This window comes from Lathamus discolor, chromosome 1 (genome assembly GCF_037157495.1).
Source record: "Lathamus discolor isolate bLatDis1 chromosome 1, bLatDis1.hap1, whole genome shotgun sequence".
Taxonomy (NCBI): Eukaryota; Metazoa; Chordata; class Aves; order Psittaciformes; family Psittacidae; genus Lathamus; species Lathamus discolor.
Window position 1 is genome coordinate 70,597,868 of NC_088884.1, and position 21,047 is coordinate 70,618,914.

General features: G+C 43.4%; 1 protein-coding gene across 1 annotated transcript; it reads right to left on the reverse strand.

Moving 5' to 3' along the window:
* Positions 1-11,959: 11,959 nt before the first annotated feature.
* On the reverse strand, positions 11,960-20,822 carry RASD2 (RASD family member 2). Its single transcript, XM_065665125.1, has 3 exons — positions 20,146-20,822; positions 15,842-16,121; positions 11,960-14,282 (listed from the first exon to the last, which is right to left on the reverse strand). Exons 2-3 carry the CDS (start codon positions 16,110-16,112, stop codon positions 13,753-13,755), a joined length of 801 nt encoding a protein of 266 aa, XP_065521197.1. The 5' UTR covers positions 16,113-16,121; positions 20,146-20,822; the 3' UTR covers positions 11,960-13,752.
* Positions 20,823-21,047: the final 225 nt, after the last annotated feature.

Sequence of the window (21,047 nt, forward strand, 5' to 3'; positions counted from 1 at the left end):
CTTCCCCCCCTCCACCTACATGGCATGAATCTTAGATTGTATTTCACGGGTTTGATTTGAAGTAATTTTCTTACTGCTATAGACTCTGCCTCTGCGCCCCCTCCGCTCATTCGGTGAGTGACACTAATCAGTGGTGTGGGAGGTAGGGACAATATGGAGCACCAGGGTGATTGGCAAGCCTCACTCAATGTACGTGTACCCCAGTAGGTATGTGAGGGTAAAGCAGACTGGATCTATCAATCTCTTTGTATCATTGCCCATATCTGGCGCAGTTCTTCATTGAAATTAATAGTTCACTAAGTGGAGAAGAATAAACAAAGCAAGATTTCCCCCCAGAAGCCCAATTTGGTGAAGGTTTTAGCGTTTGGGTTTTTCCCCTGTTAGATAAGCAAATGGCCTCCATGTTAATCACAATATGTAATCGACACGAAAAATCAGGCCCTGCTGGGTAGGGAAAGATACCTGAATTATCTCAGCAGGAGAGCTGGCACTAATTTACTGCTGTTGTGCTCCAGGTACTTCTGATGCAAAAGATGAATGGAGCTGAAGGTTTGTAACTTGACTTGCAACTGCGTTCAGGCTTTTTGCATAGCCTCCACAGGGTAATGTGAATTGGTATGAGATGAGACCTTTGAAGCATGGTTAGAATCAGTAGCCTTCTCCTGTGTCAGCTGCCCTCATGCCTCCTTTTCTTTCTGAGCAGCCTTCCTTCCCTCCTCCCTACCGTGTTTGGGGTTTATTTTTACCATTCCAGAGACATGGATGTAGAAATGTACTGCTGTTCTCCGTGTTATCTTTCAAATGGGTGAGTTTCATGCCTGTTCTAGTTTATTTCCGTAAGTTTGCCAGTGGGACATTTTGTAAACTGCGATAGAGCTGAAGGAAGCAGCCACAGTTCTGTTTATTGAAAAGATGTGAAAGGTGACATTTTACATCAGAGATATTTTCAAACCTTGTAACCTTTTCTACCCTGCTCCTTGAACGGTACTATAGGCTACAGTTGTACTAGAAAATAAATGTAAGATCTTTCTCTGGCAATGAAACCAACTGGAATAGAAAGGTCTGCATTGACTTCATGAAACCTTATTACCCTCCAGAAGTAAGCAGCTTCCTGCAGACTCCTTATGAAGAATTATCCCTGGCCTGAGATAAATCACAGACTGCTTGAAGGGATTGCCTGGGAGGACCCCTCCTTGGTCTGGTTCAAAACTGTGACAGGGGATGTACAATTAACAATGGGTGATTCAGTTCTGGAGTCCACGAACATGCTCTAACACCATTTAATTGATTGAATATAGTCATTGTCAAGATGCCTCTTGCATTTGAGCATCTGATTTTGTAAGCCTTCTAACACAACTGCTGCTTCAAATCCCTTTCTTCTGTGCTGGGGTGAGAGGTAATGGGGTTGATTTAGATTAGACATTAAGAAAAAATTCTTCCCTTTGAGGGTGGTGAGGCGCTGGCACAGGGTGCCCAGAGAAGCTGTGGCTGCCCCATCCCTGGCAGTGCTCAAGGCCAGGTTGGACACAGGGTCTTGGAGCAACCTGCTCTAGTGGAAGGTGTCCCTACCTGTGGCAGGGGTTGGAACTGGATGAACTTTAAGGTCCCTTCCAACCCAAACCACTCTATGATTCTATGAAGGTAGCATGAGCCCTGCAGGAGGGGAGCAAAAACTAGCAGCGGGCAGGAATCTCCCTGGCAGGATCTCCCTCTCTGTAGGTGGAGGTTTGTGTCACTCCACCTGTACCAGGAGAACACCAGAGACTGTAATTGTCCTAGTGGAAAACCCTTCCAGCTTTCTTGGTGGCTTCGGTTTCTTAGTGTCACCCTCATTGAATGTGCATTTGCTGTTTTTGTGAGGAGGCAGGAGCTGGGAAGCTGTGCTCCCCATGCTGGGGGAAGAAGTCAGTACTTGTATTCAAGGATGATACATGTTCTTCCAACAGGTAAGTTGCCACTTCAACCACTGTTCAGCTTCTCGAGTTTTCCGATTGGAAATAAAAGAGCAAGTCTTTGGGATATTAGTTTCCAGTGTCTTTGGTTAACACTCCAGATCAACACCTTAAGTTTTTTGGGTTTGCATCAGATTACATGCGAGTATGAGCTCACGCTGGCAGCATGTTCTCACAGCTAAATTGGAGGTAGACATTTGTGATACCTTGTATGGGCTAGTGTTTTCATGTCAACCCAACAGGTCGTACACCATTGGTGCTCAACTGCTATTGCTGGCCTGATGTCAAACCCCAAACTCCAGGAGCAGCACTACAGGCCAGTTACTTAAAGGGAATGCATGACATACTCATATCCTTAGTTGTGTTTTTTTTGTTTCATCTGAGTTTGCTTCCTGAAGTCTGCTGTTTTAATCAGAATTACTTCTGTTTGAATTGAAACTAAAGGCACTTTTTTTCCCTTTCTTTTCCTGTCTCCTCCTGAGATAGTGAAGCCTGCAGACGGCCAGAGCTTGAGCTCAGGAGCGCAGTGATGGAATGCCTCTCCTGGGTCAGGGTGTCCATTTCCTGACTGCAACAGCCTATCATGTCACACAAGCTCCTTCATAATGCGTCAAACTTATCTTTATAAATAGTCAGGCTTCTTGTCTCTGGCCTCTGGAGCAGAGGCAGAAAATTAAACTTTTTAAACTATCCCAAGGAAATATTTCCTGTCCACAGGACAACCTCACCCAGTGACTACTATGTCTACTTAATTTTTCCCAGTTCCTGAACACTGTTTTGTACATTCTCTTCTTCTGCCCCTTCCAGGCTCTGAAAAGTAAATTGATTCTAGTTGCTTTGGGGAAACCTGAAGATTGACTCTTGCCACCTCTTGGCCTGACCTTTTGAGATATACTCAGCTGCTCCCCCTCTGACCCTCTGGGCAAACAGGCAGCAGAACTTCCCACCACAGAGTAGTTTTTGGCTAAATGCCCATATTCAGCTGGAGTCTTTTCAAGACATGGGGCCACATTGATATTTCCTGTCACAACAGACAACTGTTGGACCAGTTATCATGCATCAGGCCTTTGTGAGATTGTTGCCTTCCTGGCGTGGTGTTAAGGACTGATGTGTCCTTAAAGTTACCCTGCCAGCTTGTTAGGGTGGTGCCAACATACTCTGGTCCCTCTAAGGCTACTGACCCCAAGCTCTGGGCTCAGCTGTGCTTTTCTGTAAATACCCCAGGATCAAACTGTTTGAATGTGGCACAGTTTATTCAGTGACTGGCCTTGCAAAGCTTCCACACCACTCTCTTTTTGACTTCTCACTTCTGAAGTTAAAGTAATTTTGGTCTGTGGTTGTGCCCCACAAAAGACTTTTTGGAGCATTCCACAAGTCCCTTTTTAAGGTATTCACCCAGGTTTCATTTCTGTGCAGACTAAGTGTGTCATTTTGGTTTTGGGACACAGATAGAATAAGGACTGTTGCATGGAAATTCTGAAAGACTCCTGTAATCTAGGCTTTCTCTTTACAGTACAGTTCCTAATGCTTTGCCTGGCACCAGTGCTCATATGAAGGACAGGCCAGGGGAAGACCCTCTGTTCTGGCAGTGGTTTGTCACTCTCTGCTTTTTTGCCATGGCGTGAAATGACATCTGATGGCTTTGTGAGATGGGACACAAGAGAAGAGTCACTGTGTATGAAAAGCCCTTGTCTCCTCAGCCAGCTCCTTAGAAGTGCCAGAAGGGTACTGGAAACTGCGTCTGTGGAGACTCCTGAAATAGGCTTCAGCATATACGCAAGTTCATGGATTAAAAGCCATCCAGCAGGCACAAACTTGTCACTGCAGTACTCAACAACATGCAGGTGGTGAGGATAGTCAGAGTACAAGGACTGACATGAAAAGTGGGGAATACCTGGCAATACAGACACAGCTCAGCAGAGCCATTTGGTTTCTTCTTAATTCTGGCAAAGCAGAAAAAAGATGAAGCTTTCACCTGAATTTTAGAAATAGCAGGTGCTAACTTTCCCTGTCTGGACTTTCTGTGAAAAGCTGGAGGGGAACAGAAGAGGACAGGAACTTTCTGGAGAAGAATGACAGCTGACACTAGACATAGAGCTAATTTGGAGATAATTTTCCCACTTGCTTGGTAATGCTGTTTTTCCTACTGCCTTGAAGTCTTAGAGCATCCCACATACCTCTAGGCAAAAAACCCCACAAATCAAACAACTGTCTCTTTTATGTGTTCTTGCTTCATATTTTCCATTACCAGCAAGGGAAAAGATAGAGGTAGGGAGCACAGACCCAGCCAAACCGAGGTGGGGCACACATGACAGATTATGTTTGGGCCTCCAGCATCTCTTTTGCTTTAATTCCTGGCTGATATAAAGATATCTTGGGAAGAAAATGCAAACCCAACATTTCATTCTGGAATACATTCATTTTCTCAATTCTCTCAAGAAACAGCAAACTTCTCTTTTTTTCCTAATGTAAATCAGTTGGAAAGCAGAAGGGACTCTCAGACAGTTCTTGTTTTACTAAGAAAACCTTCACTACTCAAGCACCTGTTATGCAAAATCACTTGTCTTTCCAGTTTTCTCTTTCAGTGCAAATTTGGTTCAGAACAGCATTTCCTCCTGATAAATCTCAGTCCTTAAATGCTCCCTCTTCATGCAGCCAATTTGCGTAAAGTTGAGAAAGTGCTTAAGTAAGCCTAAGCTCATCTTATTTTCAAAAGTCAATTCAGAGTCTGAAGTCTCATCAAAAATCAGCAAAACTCAAGGCCCCTTAATTAATGAAGTGTTTTCAGACATTTTTCTCTGGCAGAATTCTTGTCTGAAAAGGGAAAATGCATTGGGGAGGATGTGTCAAGTCCCAGGAAGAAGGGATAGAAATGATCCCTAAGCTCTCCCTTGCACCAAGAGTGTTCTCTTATGCGTCTGCTCACTGTCTATCACAGTGAAATGACCTTTTGCTGCTGGGGTGCTCTCCCTCAGCTTGGTTTTGTATCATCTGGAAGGGTTTCACCACCAATCTCTGACAATCATGCTGTGGAGGGAGGAAACGAAGTTTTAGGATAGTGTGAACTGTTTTGCTAAAGTCTGTGCTAGAGGTATTCCTCCTCTCTGGGAGATCAAGGGTGAATTAACAGGTCTTTCAGTAGCTGCAGAGAGGAGAATCCCAGTTGTCTCCTTGTTTTTTCATTGCTTTAAATGTTAAATTCTATGGGTGGCTTAAAATGTCTTCAGTTCCATCAATTTGTATTTCAGAGGTGAGTAGACACCCTACTCCTAGCAGTATGTGGTCCATTTCTTTCCCTTGAGAGCTATGGGATGTCTTGGCATGCCAGGCAGGAGATAAGCAGATATCTCTTGAGGCATCAGCTGGTCACTAAAGGGCAACCACCAGGCCTTTGCCATTACTTGGCTATGCCAGCACGGCTGCCTTACTTCCTCATCCCGCCCAGATTCAGGTTTCATGGTGGCCATATAGAAGGCAGCTCTGCTGCCTGTCACAGGACACAGTTCAGAGTTAGTTCTGAACTACCACGACGTGCAGCTGCCTTGGGGCTTGCACAACCACAAGGCCACCAACACAGCACAAAGATGCTCTGTCTACCTAAGAGATTTCTCCTAGGCAAAACTGCTAGGAACCTGTCCAAGGAAACAGTGCAGAATTTACCCAACCCATGAGCATTTTGGAAACAGTGCATAACCCTTATATCTGCTTTGCCTGTTTCAGTAAGTCCAGGGGAAAGAACAGCGCTACTAAATTATATTAGACCTTGGTGCTACTACTACCACCACAGTGTAGTAGCTACAAGTTCTCTATGGAAATAATTAGCTCTCAGATGTTAATCAGGAAAATGGATTAATAGCAGCTTCTTCTCACTTTAGGTTACAGATAGGATGTTGGTACGAAACAGGTGGCTAGCCTTCATAAGATAAGACAGGTGCTGTGAGGCACAAGGTGGATGTGGCAGATGTAGTTAATGATTAAGATGCCTTGGCCTTTGTGTACATTGGGACTTTCTATTTGTTGTGTGTATATTTATTGTTTGTATATTTTCTGGTATAATTGGGTCCTGGTCTGTGGGCAGGGCTCCATAATACAAATAAATACCACCATGACTAATAGCAGACCTTGTAAGACTGCCCCAAACTCAACAAAAGTTGTAAGCAGACTGAGTCAGTGCTATTGTGTAAGGGGATGATTTTTGCTTTGGCAGTGTTGTGGCCAGCTGGAATTGTTCTCTCTAATAATTGCCAATCTGGATTTCTCCCAGATGGCAGCATCTCATAAAGAATATCTGAGAAGAGCTCCGGTCTGCCCTCTAATAAGGCTCCATGAGAGAGCTGTTCATCCCTGTCATCCCTTCTCCATGGCCTCAGGCAAGTCTCCTGTCAATTTGCAGAAAAAGTCATAGCTCTGTATTTATTTTTCCTTTTTATCTTATTTCTTTTTAGAAACTTCTATTTATTACTTTGGCAATGAGCCACCCAGCAAGGAACAAACTGTTTTGTGACAGAAAAGATGAGACATTCTGCCCTGGACCATCCAAAAGTGATGCCAGTGGTCTTCCTTCTCTGTGCTGTCCTCCAACCTCTCAGGTTGTGTTTAACAAGGCTGTGTTTCCCTGAGGCACTCATTTCTCCAGCAGAGAGAGGGTGAAAGAGGAGGTTATGCTGTGCATCCACTCAAGGGTCCCTGAGCAAAAACCTTTCTGCAGTGCAGTGCTTGTTTAGCACACAGGTATGCAGTGATTGAAGAGCAGGGGGTAGCCAGTGTGTAATTTTAATCCTGAGGCTCCTGGGACTTGCCAGATGAGCATGTGCTGAGGAAATTAGGACTGTAGGTAGTCAGAAATCAGGGGTTATGCAAAATAATTGCTCTCCTGTGTAGCTGGCACTGCAGCAGCTGAGCTCCTGATTGAGGTGATATTTGTTTCCGGTCTGCCTCTTCACCTTTTAACGTGTTTATCCATCACTGCGGTACCCAAGTGCCTCGCAATCTAGAAGGTGTTTATCCTCTCTCAGCTCTCCTCTGAGTGCTGTTGGCCCTCTTTCAGGGATGGGAAACCAAGATGCTGATTTATGTAGAGTTTGGAAACTTGAGGGGCTGTCCCTAGGGGATGTTAGATCTCTGACCTGAAGAGTAAGACAGAAACCCATGGTACCTAACAACAGTTATTTTAGCATCTTTAACTTACTCTAACTCTGAAGCTCCTGTGAGCTTTGCAAAGACATTCGGGAACTAGGTGGGATCTATCATAGTCCTGATGTTAGTGGGGTCTGAAATGCAAGATCTGGTTTTGCTGCTGTGAGCTTGTTTTTGTGTTGCTTTGGTTCTCAGTGTAACACCGAAAGACCACTAGTCCCAGTTTAATATAGTTGTGCAGTGTTCCAGAAAATGTCTCAGAAGGAATTGTTTCGTGAAGCCAGAAATTATCTGCTTGTCCCCTTTCATTCAGCACAACTGTAGAGATTATTTTCCTTTCCTCCATATTTTCCAAAATACGGATTCAAGACATATTGCTAAAAACAATCATCTAAAATATTCAGCGCTCTCATGTGTGAGTTGGTGTTATAACTGCTGCAAGTCAAATGCTTTTGAGAGGAGACTTGCATAAATACAGTCCATCTATCTGAAATCCCTCCTGCAAGAGCCTGGAGCGCAGGGGGCAGGAGTGGGCTGGAAAGGACGATTTTGCTTCGCTCTAGGTCAGAGTAATGTAGGGACACATATTCAAGTTGGATTTTTTTTTTCATTTATGTTCTTTTAGTTTGCTATAAGATGTTCTGAAATACAGCGGCCTCATCCCTCCTTTTCTTGATGTTTAATCTGAACTAAACTTAGCTATCCATCCCGTCCAAAGCACAGGACACGTTATATAAATCACTCATCGAATACTTCTGAACAAGAAACAAATGCACAAGAAACAGTTCATAGACAGTTCACTGAAGGAGCTGCTTGCTGCAGACAGTCCAGGGATCTTTGTGGAAGTGCTCTGGAAAGCATGGTCTGACGTAAGAAGTCCTGTCTCTATTATTCATGTTCTGACTGTAAAGGACCAGTGAACTACCAACCCTCCACTTGGGGTGTTGAGAGCATGCAATGAGGACAGGCAGTCTGAGGAAATTTCTTTGAAGCAGACTTGGGATCAGGCTTCATCACAGGAACAAGTGTGAGGATCAAAATAACCTACAGGTTCAGTCAGGGTCACCCACTGCCAGCACCAAGTTACCGCCATTGGCTGTGTAGATGTTGATGTTTTTCCAAGTCTTTTCCTAATGGGACTTTCATGACATTTCTTAGAAAATTTCCCAATAGATTCCACTGCCCCAAAGTCTGCTCTACTCTTCTGCCTACGATTTCCTGCTTAATAATCTTGTTCCCACTGAGATATCCCACTGTCCAACTCTAAATAAAGTGCTGTCACAGTTGTCATCTCTACCTTCCAAACATATCTAGGGTTTTCAGCCAGCCTCTCTCAGACTTTGTTTACCTACACGGCACAGAATTATCCTTTTCAGAGTTTTCTTAAGGCTTACTGAAGTCAATTCCCCTAGGCTTATGAAATGCTTTTCTTGCTAGTTCTTGGCCTCCTTCCAAGCTGCCAATAACTTTCTAGGAACATGATGTGTGGGATTTAGGGCAGTTCTGCATGCTAAGGATGGCCAGTGATGCTAGGGGCAAGGAAAGGTCTTTGGCTGATGTTGTCATGAGAGCAAAAGGAAATGTTTCTCTGGGAAGTCTCAGGCACTGACTGTACCAGATGGTGGCCTATAAAGAGAGAAGAGAGAAGTTGGGTGAGACTTATAGCAAGCTCTAATCAAACTTGAGTACAGAAGTTTGGTTTATAGCAGTTTATGATGTATATTCCCCACGTCAGGTACTGTGCCAGGAGCAATGCCCCAGTTTACAATCACATCATGGAAATGACTTGCTTATTTATGGTAGCATATAAATCCTACAGCTTTGCCAGACATATTGATTGGTCTGTGAGGTGGGTCTGGCTGGTCTTTGTTTTTCCACATAACAGATACTGAAGGGAGAAGAACTTCCCAAGAGCTCAGAGGTGAACGATCTAGGGCAGAGCCACTGCTATTCATCTCCCCCCTGCAAATTCTCTGCTCTTTCTGAGTGCAGAGAAAAGGCTGTTGCTATAGAAACCAGTGGGGAAATGTACATTATATCTTGTTTTATATATATTTCAAAGGAGACCCTTTGAGCCTGCCATCATGTAATTTCACAGAAACAATAATGCTAATAAACCCCGTAAGAGTAATAGTGATTTCAAATCAAACCAAATAATCATCATTTACTTCAAAAACACCTCTGACTACAACTTTCTACCCTAGCCAAGACATGGGGACAGGGCTTTCAAGGCAGCCTACAATGTGGTACATGACAGGTAAATCTAAGGCAGCAAAAGGTGTGATGGGGGGGGGGGGGGGGGGGCGGTCCTACATAGCACTAATGACAATTAACATTTGAGGAAAGACAAATCTAAATAGAATGTCTTCAGATTTATAGATGTGTAGAGAAGGATGAAATAAAGTGAAAGGTGTATTTTATAGTATATAGTCTAGTTTATTTTTTCTGTTGTTTACCACCCAATCTCGTATTGCCATCCTATCTTTGTGAGCCCTCTTCTGAAGCTCTTTTCTCTTTTGCTGCCCTTTTAAAAATTATCCCACGATTTCCTACTTGCCTTCGTGATAATAATGAGCCCTTTGCCCTCCCAGACAATGAGACCTATTGCGCCCTGGTTTTTCAAGGAGACAGTGTTCTTTGTGAGGCTGCACCATGAGCCTCTCTCTAGCATCAGGCTGGCCTGGTGGCAGCAGTTCTCCTGGGAATCCTTCAGAACAGAAGCCTAATTTAGCCCTTTGGATGTCAAAACAGGCTTTCACTCTGCCCTTCCCACCCTCTATTTGTTTTTGACTTAATTCACCATGACCATTATTTCCTTCCTGATTTGTACTGACCCTGTGGCTTAATTAGATTTTTGTCATTATTTATAGTAGCTCCTATGATGTGTTGGCTCGTAATTTCTTCAGGACAAGGACTTTCTTGCTGTGTAGAGCGATGTACAAAATAAATCTCAGCCCTGTCTTGTTCCAGGGCTGTGATTGATCCTCAGTCAGGTGTATGTCCCTGCTTCTTGTCCTGAAAGTAGGTACATGAAAAACATCAGTGAGGCTTTGTATCATTAATGTTAGGTTTTATATACTGCAATGTAGGACAAGGTAGCTATTGGAATAAAGCAACTTAATTATACTACGTAAGGCCAAGTAAGGGTCCATCTGCTCACAGGATCTTTGCAAGACGTATCCCTTCCTCCAGTCCTGTGCATTTTCATGACCTATTGGGTTAGAGTAAGTTCTGTGCAGATCCCCTGAATCCCAAGGTGATTGATTAAAAAATGTTGCTTCTCATTCCATTGCCTCCAAGGCCTGACTGTAGATCTACTCTTCTTTCGGGGTCTCACAGTTTCTGCACGCATGTACTAGAAGGCCCTTAAAGCTCTTCTTTATGTCTTACAGTCAGCCACATTCAGCAGTTAGCAGGGAAGAAACAATTTTCCTATCCTCTTCTTGCCTTATCTTATGCCCCTTCTGCAGACGTGTAGCCTTGCTCTGTTTTCCAGCCCCAGCCATTTTTGCAGAACATAATGGCTGCTGTGAATAAAAAACTGATATACATACTGTCTGGTTTAAGGGGCTGTAAGCACTTCTAGGGCCCAAATATATGAATATTAATAGAATTACTTTAATGATATAATAAAAGCAAAAAAAATAAATATCCTTAGGGGCATGATAACCTAACTTCAAAAGCAATTACCATCAGTAACAAAATGCAGAGAGAAGACTAGGATTACTTTAATAAGATTACCTGCTTATTGCCATTTGTTTCTGTGGGTGCCTGTAATGCTGCTTCACCTTCATTCCCAGCTACTTTCCCAGATGTGCTTTTCACCCTGAGCATTGTAAGGCCAAGCTGGACTACGGTGAAGCTGGGGCTCACTGGCCTTCCCCTGGGATCCAGAATATCTCTGTGAGCACCTGCCCCTTGGTCTTCAGCCTCCCCTACTCTTTCACCCTTGTCACTGCAATGCTGTGGCTTCATATCCATGGGGAAAAGGCAGGAATGGGAGGACGTGGAAGGGTAAGGAAAGCTGGTGTCTTAGTGGAAATGGAAGGACAGTAGAGAAAATAATTGTAAGGTCAGTGTTGTAAGACGAAGGCAGAGATTGGGTGATTATGAAGGCTCTTTAAAAATTCAGCTTTATCCAGTAGGCCAAGAGGAGAGGACATTAGGCTGAGTAGGGGCAGCACATGGTCTACAGTGCAAGGATTTCTGATTTAGATTCCTGAAGCCCCTGAACCCAACCAATGGCCACTGCCCATGCTCTTCTGACTCCATTTTCAACCTCACCATGTCCCTGTGGCATGCGAGTCCCAGAGCTTGATCGCTGGTACATTCAGCATTCATGCACTTGGGTGGAGAATCTGTAGGGAGGTGGGCATATGCTTAGGGGGACCAAGACTCACAAGGTTGAGAGGTGCAGATGGTAAGATGAAGAGACTGCTGAGAGCAACAGTGATGTCTCTGCAGAGACCACATTAAATCACATCAGGAATAAGCATGCCAACTGTGTGCATGAAGGACAGAGTTGTTCTCTTGCATTGGAGGCAGCATGGGGAAAAGTAACTGTCTGCTTCTGCTTGTGAGGATATTTATATATATATATAAGCTAATGTGCAAATAGATATATACATATGTACGTATATATATACATAGATACATAGAAAGAAATATGTAGATAGTGACACAGTTCTGCTCCAAACAGATGAATGTGTAGCCCCTGGTGTCTGGAGGACATAAAAGGGTCTTCCAGAACTTACTGGAAGTCTCATCAAAGCCCTCAACCCACAACTCACTTGCCTACTTGCACCTGCACAACAGGAAAATAGAACTTTGATCATTATTCTTGAAGAAAGTAAAAATGACCAGGACACAGCTAATAAATAAACTAAGTTTAATCATAAACCATGTACATATTTATTGATAGGGAGGGGGGTGTGATCCGAAAGGTGCTGCCTTGGCAACTGGAACAGTGTATTTTACCAGTCAATATATAGTACCAGCGAAAGGTGGAGCTGATAAATGAATATGGGATTTTGAGTCCCAGAGGCTAATTTTTACAGACAACCATCATTCTTGATTTCCTGTCAGTTTATAGCATGAACTAGCTCACAGCTTTGCTCAGGACACAGCAAGGCAGATACAGCCAAGAACAGAATTTGAGGGTGAGGGAAGGACAAGATATCTGAAGGTCGTTCTGAGGTATATGTAATGTATATACTCTTCTGTTGTGTGCAGTCTTGGGGCAATGCTTTGCCTACAGTTATGTGTGCACACATCTCATTCCAGTCAGTGAGAGTGGAAAGCTCACATTTGAGAGAATATATTGGGCTTTGAGGGCATACAGGAGCATATCGAACAACAAAGCCAGAAGCAGAACAGGGAGAGAGCAGAGGACAAAGAAGCCTGGACTGGGCTGAGAAAGAGAAGAAGTGAATGGACAACCCCAGATTTATCTGGCCATGGCCAGACACATCAGCCCTGTTTGAACTGCCAGTACAGATTTTCTGTTCTGAAGGCCTTCTACAGTGCAAAGGTTTCCATCAAGGCAACTTAACAGGCAAAACCATGAACAAAATTACTAGAGGCATGTTAGTGGAAGAAATACGATGGAGATGGCTCTACAGCTGTTCAGTTCTTAATTTTGAAGGAAAATCCAGTCTTGCCTCTGCAGTGGTCTAAGCCTACATATGAATCTGGTAAATCTCAGCTCCTACAGACAGAGGATGGAACCATTGCTCTGGTTGCCAGCGTGGCAAAAGGTGGCATTTATACTACATTATTCTAAGTCAGTGTGGCTTTGAGAGACAATATCACACCAGGCTTGCAAAGCAGTCAAATGTATTGGCTTTTTGCAGAACAATTTCACTTTCAATCAATGCACATACATTGATTTTACAGATGACCTTTCACTGCTAGAAAGCAGACACTGTTTTGATGTCAAACACACTTGACATCTGATTTTGCTAAGAACCCACCCCGAGACAATAAAAAAACAACAACAAAACAACAAAGCAAACAAATAAAATCTGTAATACAAAACAACATTCATATCAACATCAAATGATAACTGTCCCAGCAAACACAAAATCAAGATCTTCTTAATGCAGGTCTTCTCAGAAATCAGTTAGTCATGCATCCGTATATAGAGTCCACTCCCAATCTGGGAAACCTCAGTTAAGACTGCTGCCCTTGGAAATGATAGTCCCATTTTTTTAAAGGAGTGCTCCACACATGCATGCACACATACATACAGGCACACAGGGATATGCACACACACCCCCACACACCTATAACCTCCTCTCCCTTAGCAAGAGCTGCATGCTGGATAACTGTTAATGCCTTCTGTGCATTTTTTACCTATTTTCTTTCTAAGGATGAAGTTCAAATGTCTATACTTCTCAGGTCTATTTTTTAAACAAACCAGGGAACAACGAGGAACTACATTACGGACAGAGGAATAGACTCGTATTTCAGGCCTTGATTTTTCCCAGTCATATGCAAGAACGATGTTATTTACATTCATGACTCAGCAGAATCCACAGGAAGTTACCCTTTCTCCATGTTGGGTTCTCTTGAGCCCCGTAAGCCCATTCTGTGCTTCCGCAAATCATTTTTCTTTAAGGCACTGCATATGGATGATGACTTCAGACAGAAGTGCAAGCTCCCTTCACTGGATTGTACATTTCTCCCTCTCCCTGGACTGACCTTCCCTGAGAACTTTCGATTTGATATACTTCAGGTCACTGTTGACGCTTGGCCGGCGAGCAAAGGGAGAGATCATACCATAGGCGTCCATGTCCTTGACTCGGCGCATGCGAAAGGGTTTCGTTTGGAAGGGGTCACCATACTGGATGGAGATTTTCCTGTGAAGGGAAGGGCTCATCTCATGAGGTAGCTTGGCCATGCTGAAGAGGACATAGAACATCTCATCCACATTGGTGTTCTTCTTGGCTGAAACTTCGAAATAAGCACAATTATCATCGCTGGAGACAAGGTTCTCCCCTTCATCTGAACGTACCTTGCGGAAGATTTCACTGTGGTCACTTTTGTTGCCACAGATCACCATGGGGAGGTCAGCTGATTCCTTGGTCTTGTTCTTCAGGCAGGATTTGACCTCAAGGATCTGTTTCTGGAGCCTCTTGACCTCATCAAAGGATTCTCTGTTGTCCAGGCTGAATACCAGGATGAAAACATCCCCTGCAATTACAAAAAGATACCATAAAGGCTTGTTGCTTACAGCACATGTAAGAAGAGCTAATTTTTAAAAAGCAGAAGGTTTCTTTGCCATCTCCTCCCCATATTTTTTGTTTAGTCCTTTTGAATCTATTCACTCAGCTCTACTTTAATTCCAGTTCTCCTAATTCAACTCCTCACACCTTCCTGTAGTACTATGGAAAACACTTTTGGCAATGACGTTACTTCATCCGTATCTGATTGTGTTCCTACCTCACTCTGGACTTGCAATTTATTTCCCATTTTAATCTCTTTTGTAAACATGTTTCTATCTCAGCTCTGCTGCGCTGCTTTTCTTTCTTCCTTTCATCTGTATCTCTGCATAAAATACAGCCTGTTCTGACACCAGGGTGAGTGGAGAGTTAATAGCCACTCAACCTTGCCCTTTTGATTGTACAATACATGAAGCAACACCTGAACTGAAGATTTACACCTAGTCGGTTCTGAACACCTAACTCAGGAATGAGAGGTTTTACAAAGTGCAGTGCTCTGCTGTCATTTCGTTTGCTCCAGAGAAACAGACCATGGGAAAAAAAAAAAAAAGAAATACATTAATTACACAGATCCCCTGGCATTTCCTTTTTGACATTTCCTGACTTACAATTCCTTTTGCAAATATGAAGTAATGTAAATCATTGCCTTTTGAATGACATTCATGTGGAACATGCTAAGAGAGCTTTCATGGACAAGAGCTCACATCTGTATCCCAGAAACTGGCCCTAGGACCTCACTGAATGTGGACACTGGCCTAGTCAGATGCAAACATCATGTTTCTCTGGCTAGCTAGAAGGGTAGACAGCAAATCCAGAAAGTGGGTTTGTTTTTCCTGTGGCTGAATATATCTCCACTGTCACTTTCACAATTAAAGAATACATCTTAGCTCATCACAACAGGAACTGCTTGACAATAAGAACATTCAAAATGAGCCCATGATTTTCCCTTTTTTCCCTTTAGTGCTTTTGATTAACCACAGATTAAGGAGAAAGGGTAAAACTAGAGCTACCCTTTTACTGGAATATCAAGGAATCAGACTGGAAATTTTAGGAAAAAAAAATAAATCTTTGAGATTATTTTTGTTTGTGAGGATCCTTTTCTGTGCATTTTACATTTGTTTTTCACTGCTTATGTGTTGTAACAACATGTTTATTTTGTCCCTTGCTGCTTTTTATGCCCACAAGATTTTATCCAGCCATTTATTTATTTTTTTTTTTTTTACTACAATAAAAAGATATGGAGCAGAAAGGGAAGGTAGAAGGAAAATACACTTGGGGGAAATCTCAATTTCAGACCTTCACCCAGTGGGCTTCTCCTCTGTGGCTAATGCACTCCCTATAGTGCCTGGAATATCCCAGCCAGGAAATACCTCTCTAGAGAAGCGCATGGAGCAACAAAATCAAGCAGTCCTTTTAGCTACCTCCCAGGAAAGACTCATCTCCAGGCTGCAGTTTTTCAAGGTAATGTCTATCCTCATGATTTTTCACCCACCGTTCCCCATCTGCAAACTTTCCCCGCTTTCTTCTCACCTGTCAGGATGGAAAGCCTTCTCATAGCAGGGAAAGGGTGATTCCCAGAGGTGTCCAGGATATCCAGCTGATACATGTCTCCCCGGATGTTGTAGACCTTGCGATGGAAATCCTCAATGGTGGGAGTGTACTGGTCCTCAAACCGGCCATTGAGAAAGCGTGAGACAATGGAGCTTTTCCCCACCCTGGAGGCTCCCAGCACTACCATGCGGTATGAGTTCTTAGCTGGCACATTCAGAGTGCAGTTTCCACCGGACATAGTCTTCATCATTGCTTGGTCCTGAAAGAAGAAATAGTGGAGTTGGAGGGAAGACCAGAAACTAAACAGAGGATGTAATAGGGCAACGAAGACCAGAAACTAAACAGAGGATGAAATAGGGCAGCTCCTTACCAGAGGCTTGTCAAACAGTGCTCTGGAGCACAGTAGTTAGTAGATCAATGGTCCATACAGAAATCTTTTCTCTGGAAATGCGTAATTTTTTCAGTCTCATTTCCAGGGAGTGAGGTTCATTGTTGGTGGTGCATTTTTTCTTTTCTTTTAAAGTCATATAAGAATGAAGTAATTTACACTGAAAATAGCATGGTTTTGAACTGTATTTGCTATTTCATTTAAACATTAAGGGCTAATTTTATCATCTGTGCTTCAACTTGGATACCAAGTTCCTTCCCACCATCTGCGTCACTTCGACATTACCAGATTTTTCAGAAGAGCTTGATTCTCGTTTAAATACATACACACAGAGGTCAAATTTCCCAATATACTGCATCTACTGCAGCTGCCATCAGGGCCTTGATAACTTTGTTTGATTGCCTAAATAGCAGCTGCAAATAATACTCATTTTCTGAGATCAACCAAAAGTCAGAGAGAAACAAGAATCAGGCTCGACATCAATGGAAGCTAGACATCTCAGTAACTTTAAATAGCTGGTCCCATACAACCTTCATTGCTGATACAGGGAGTCTGAGCCAAAAAATAGCACTGGCCGAGGGTAAATTCAATGATCTCTGCCTTCGGTGACCTTTTAGAAAGCAGATTTTAATCATGCCGTTTGGACTGGTAGTGTGGGAACTCCCTATAACAAACTATCAGCATTTCAGCAGGATATCTGGCAATGGATGGAACTACAAAAACATAGATTTCATGGGATTTTCAGTCTTTATACATACACAGCTGTTGTGGGTGTCACAGTCTGTGCGGGTGCGAAGTACAAGAAGGATTAAAAATAAAGGACAGCCATCTTACATAGCTACAAGACAAGATTCCCAACCCCTGACAAATAAAATGAGTCTTGAGACTTTGGAGATCATATTTTGACATAGCACTCAGCTGCAGAAAACTTTGCTAGGAAGAAAAGAGTGCTGCTCCGACATTTTTCATGTACCAGTTCAAATGTGGGCTGAAGGGAAAAATACAACCCCTGTGTGGGGAAAGGTACGTGTAGAGCAAAGAAGGCACATTTCTGACAGAGTTTATTTTGGTTACTAGGATCTTATTAAAGAATAATCAAGTTCCCACTGTGCTATTTGTTTAACTTAAGTGTTGTTTATTTAATATTACAATGCAAGTACTTTATGTACGCTGGAAGATCATATCTGGGTCCAGATCTGGATTCCTATCTTTCCCTTGAGTGAATTTTATCTCCCAAGCTTTTATCTAGCTGACACTTCTCTCAGTCAAACGCTTAGAATCTTTTACTTTGTTTAGCATGTGCTAAGCGCCAAAGCAGCAGCAAAGATACAGTCACTGCTAAATAAAGAAGTCTGTGAAATTCTGATCCAGCATCATTGCTGTGCTATAGCCCAAGGCAACAGCAAAACACTACTGTTTATTATTATTATTGCTATAATTTGCTGCCAGCAGCACATTCAGCCCTATCTAAAGCACAGAAGAAAATGCAGTGCTTTCTTCAGAGTAGCTTACACTCTGAATTACATTCAGCGGGCAGGACAGCGTGATATTAGAGCCAGCCAGTAATGGCAGAACATAAATTTGGTTGGACACAAATGTGCAGAGTTACGGTACTGTTGGGATTGCTGTGGTTGGAATGACAGTAAGGAGCACACCTGGTATTTGAACTGGACTCTGTGTTTTGTTTAGAACAGGACCTATCTCCAACTGTACAGAAACGATATATTCACTCTCTGAAATAGCACTGCCATGTATGCTATCTCTGCCCTTTCCTACGTAGCCAGTCCAATACTGTCTTGTATTCACGGGCAGACAAATGGTGACAGAGCTGCTTTAGGATGCTTCCTTTTACCCTCTCAGGTTTTATTTAGCTGTCAGAGAAGCCAGGGAGATAGATTTTGAGGGAAAACCAAGAAACTTCTCTACAGCCCAGGATCAGTATTTAGAAATAAGTCAACTCTTCAGTCTGGGATGGACCAGTGTAGCTGCAGTGTAGCAAGTGGATTGTGCTGGTTCACACATGCCAAACATCAGGTTTGTATAACTTGGTGCGGCAGCATCTGTGAGTGAGCACAGTTGTGCTTTTTAAGCAAATGCCTTATATGTCCTGCACAGAACACGCATGCTGAGGGACCTGATCCTGGCCAGCAGCTTTACAAGCCAAAGTCCCACAGATTATACTGCTGATGAGCAGGTAACCACTGAGCTGTTAGTGACTGGAAAAACTCCCATCATACAGCAAAGGAGGTGGACTGTGTCACTGCGGCTGTTTGGAGGGTTAATTTTGCACCTTTAGTGCAAAAGACACTTCTGTCCTCCACTTCTTTGAAATTAATTCCACTGCTTTGGACCTCAGTTAATGTCACAGTACACTGAACAGCTTGGAGAAGGAATTGGCACCATAGCTACCTGTAGACATGGAAGATTAAGGCATGAGGAATCTGAGTGACTACCCAAGGTGCAACAAATGAGAAATGTGAACAGACTTTGGGACCCTGCATTTCAAATTCTTTCTCCATTCCACCTTTCCTCACCCTTGCATCTCTGGTCATTAAATCGCATTGCCTCCCACCACCATCAAAGGCAAAATCCTATATGCAGACATGCTCATTAGGATGCTTTGCCCCAACGATGAAAGCGAAGGAGGGGTATAAGAGCATGCAGACTTTCAGGTATTAAATAGTCACCTTATGATGTCCCTGTTCCATCCCTCAAGGCATTCATTCAACGGGGCTATTGTGCTTTCCTGACTGTGTTTCATTTTACACAAAGTCAAAAGATGCTTTCCAGCACTTTGATTCATGGAGTTGCTACTCATCACCTCTGCTGCAAATCTGACTCAGAGCATGCTGCTGAACCAGGAGGTTTTATTTGTGGTTTGTGCTTTCTTCTTATCCCCCTACTCCAGTTTCTCTCCAGTTCAATATAATCTGCCTTCTTTCCTCCTCAGAAAAGGAATGAAACTTCAGCCTTCACACCCAGGGGTGAGTGGGGGGGAGCACAGGGATATGTACATTGAAAAAGATTAAAGGCAGAAGAAAGGAAACAGAGAGAGACCACATGTTCATATACTAAGTAAAGCAAAATCAATCAGAAAAGAATGAGGAGACAAACAACATCCAGCTGGCTTTAATCTACTTCTTTTCCGTCCAGTTTATTAAATGCTTAAGCATAGATTAATTCCCAATGGTACCTTCTGCTTTATGCACTGGCTTGATGCTAGAAACTTTGCATTAGTATTGTATATTGGTGCAGCGCAGAGATTCCAAAATGTCATAGAAATGTAGGCAATGGATGTTATCTCCACTTAATAAAAGAAAATGCTCATACACCTAGAGAGAGCTGAAAAAAGCTGCCCAAAATCAACATTAAATGCTATTTCTTTCGACTCCCTATGTCATCTTCTACCTGCTAACCACCACTGCTTGTTTCATAGGCAGACATAAGATTTAATGACAGTGAATCTGCTTTTGTATGCTCTGAGGAGCGCTTGTCTGATTCCAGTGAGGGGCTGACAAATTTGATCCTGAGCACCTGTAGAGATACCTAAGGAAGATGTTCTTCATTCAACCTGCCCAGAGCTTTTACACCTTCGCTTTCAATCCTCCCATCAGAGGTATGCTCCCCACCACACCCCACCCTTACACAGACTTCTGAACTACCTCACTTGCACTCCTGGGTCCTCAGCTACTGTTTGTGTCTCTGCTTGCTATCCCAATGTAATTCAGTGCACCCAGCTAAAAAGGACATAAGCAGACACAGACTGAATCATACATAACAGACCCAACAGTTGTCAGTCACTACTAGCACCCCTGTAATCTTCATACACACCAGAATCACTCCTGTGGGATGTTTGTTTCATGCTTTTATCCCAGACTCCATGCTGTTTTCTTACCTCTCTCCTTGGAGGAGCGGTCCTGGGTCTTGGTACAGTCTGGTGAAGCTGATAATTTTAATCAGAGGTGGCTGCTGCTGTAAGAGGCTGTTGTTCTCTGGATCCCACGTTGCTTGCTCTGGGCTCAGTTCTTCACCAGTATTTTCCAGGAACTTAGCAGGATTTGGAAGGACTGCAGGGCTCCAGAGCAGTTTCCCCCATGGATGGCAGGTACTGAATCAGGTGACTGACAAGGGCTGAAGAAGGGTCTAAGAACCAGTGGTAGCTTTCCCTTTGGTGAGAGGAGCTCTTCTTACAGCCTCAGTTCAAGACAAGGAGAGGCAGAATCTCTTCCACTCCCACTGGCTTTTCTTGCAAGTTGTGCTTCGTGGGCTGTGCTGTGGGGAGGTGATCTCTGGAGCGTCACCTAGTTGAGCAGGGTTGTGGGTGCATCTGGCTGGCCCACCCTGCTTCTATGCCACCTCAGACCCTATGGACAAAAACCAGTGGGGGCATGGAAGCTGTCTGTGGTGAACCTACACTTACCCAGGTCTTTCCTGGCACACCTTCCCCCGAGCTTCTCTTCTTCTGGTCTGAAATTTGCTTTAAAATATTCTGTTTCGAAGACAGAAGGGGCTTTTCTTTACATTCGCCAATTAAGTCTTTCTGCTTCCCTCCCTGCCTTTCTCCCTCTCACTCTCACAACTACTGGCAAATTGCAGATTTTCCTTCTGTAGGACTCACAGATAATTGGCTCAACTCCTCCCTTGAAGTCAGTGTCAGACACAGGGGAAGGAGGGCTGCTGAGGGGGTGGGATTTTGTGCCTATTGAAAAAAATCTTTTCTTTTCTCCTCTAAACAGAAAGTTCATATGCATTGCAGACTGCACATTCCCGTCTTTCCAGCAGAGACCTCTATGTATG

Bases quoted from the DNA above. Each gene is read 5' to 3' on its own strand.
- RASD2 (XM_065665125.1), bottom strand. From the start codon at position 16,112: ATGATGAAGACTATGTCCGGTGGAAACTGCACTCTGAATGTGCCAGCT. The intron at 14,283-15,841 runs GTGAGAAGAAAG...TTGTAATTGCAG, and splicing joins AAGGCTTTCCATCCTGACAG to GGGATGTTTTCATCCTGGTA.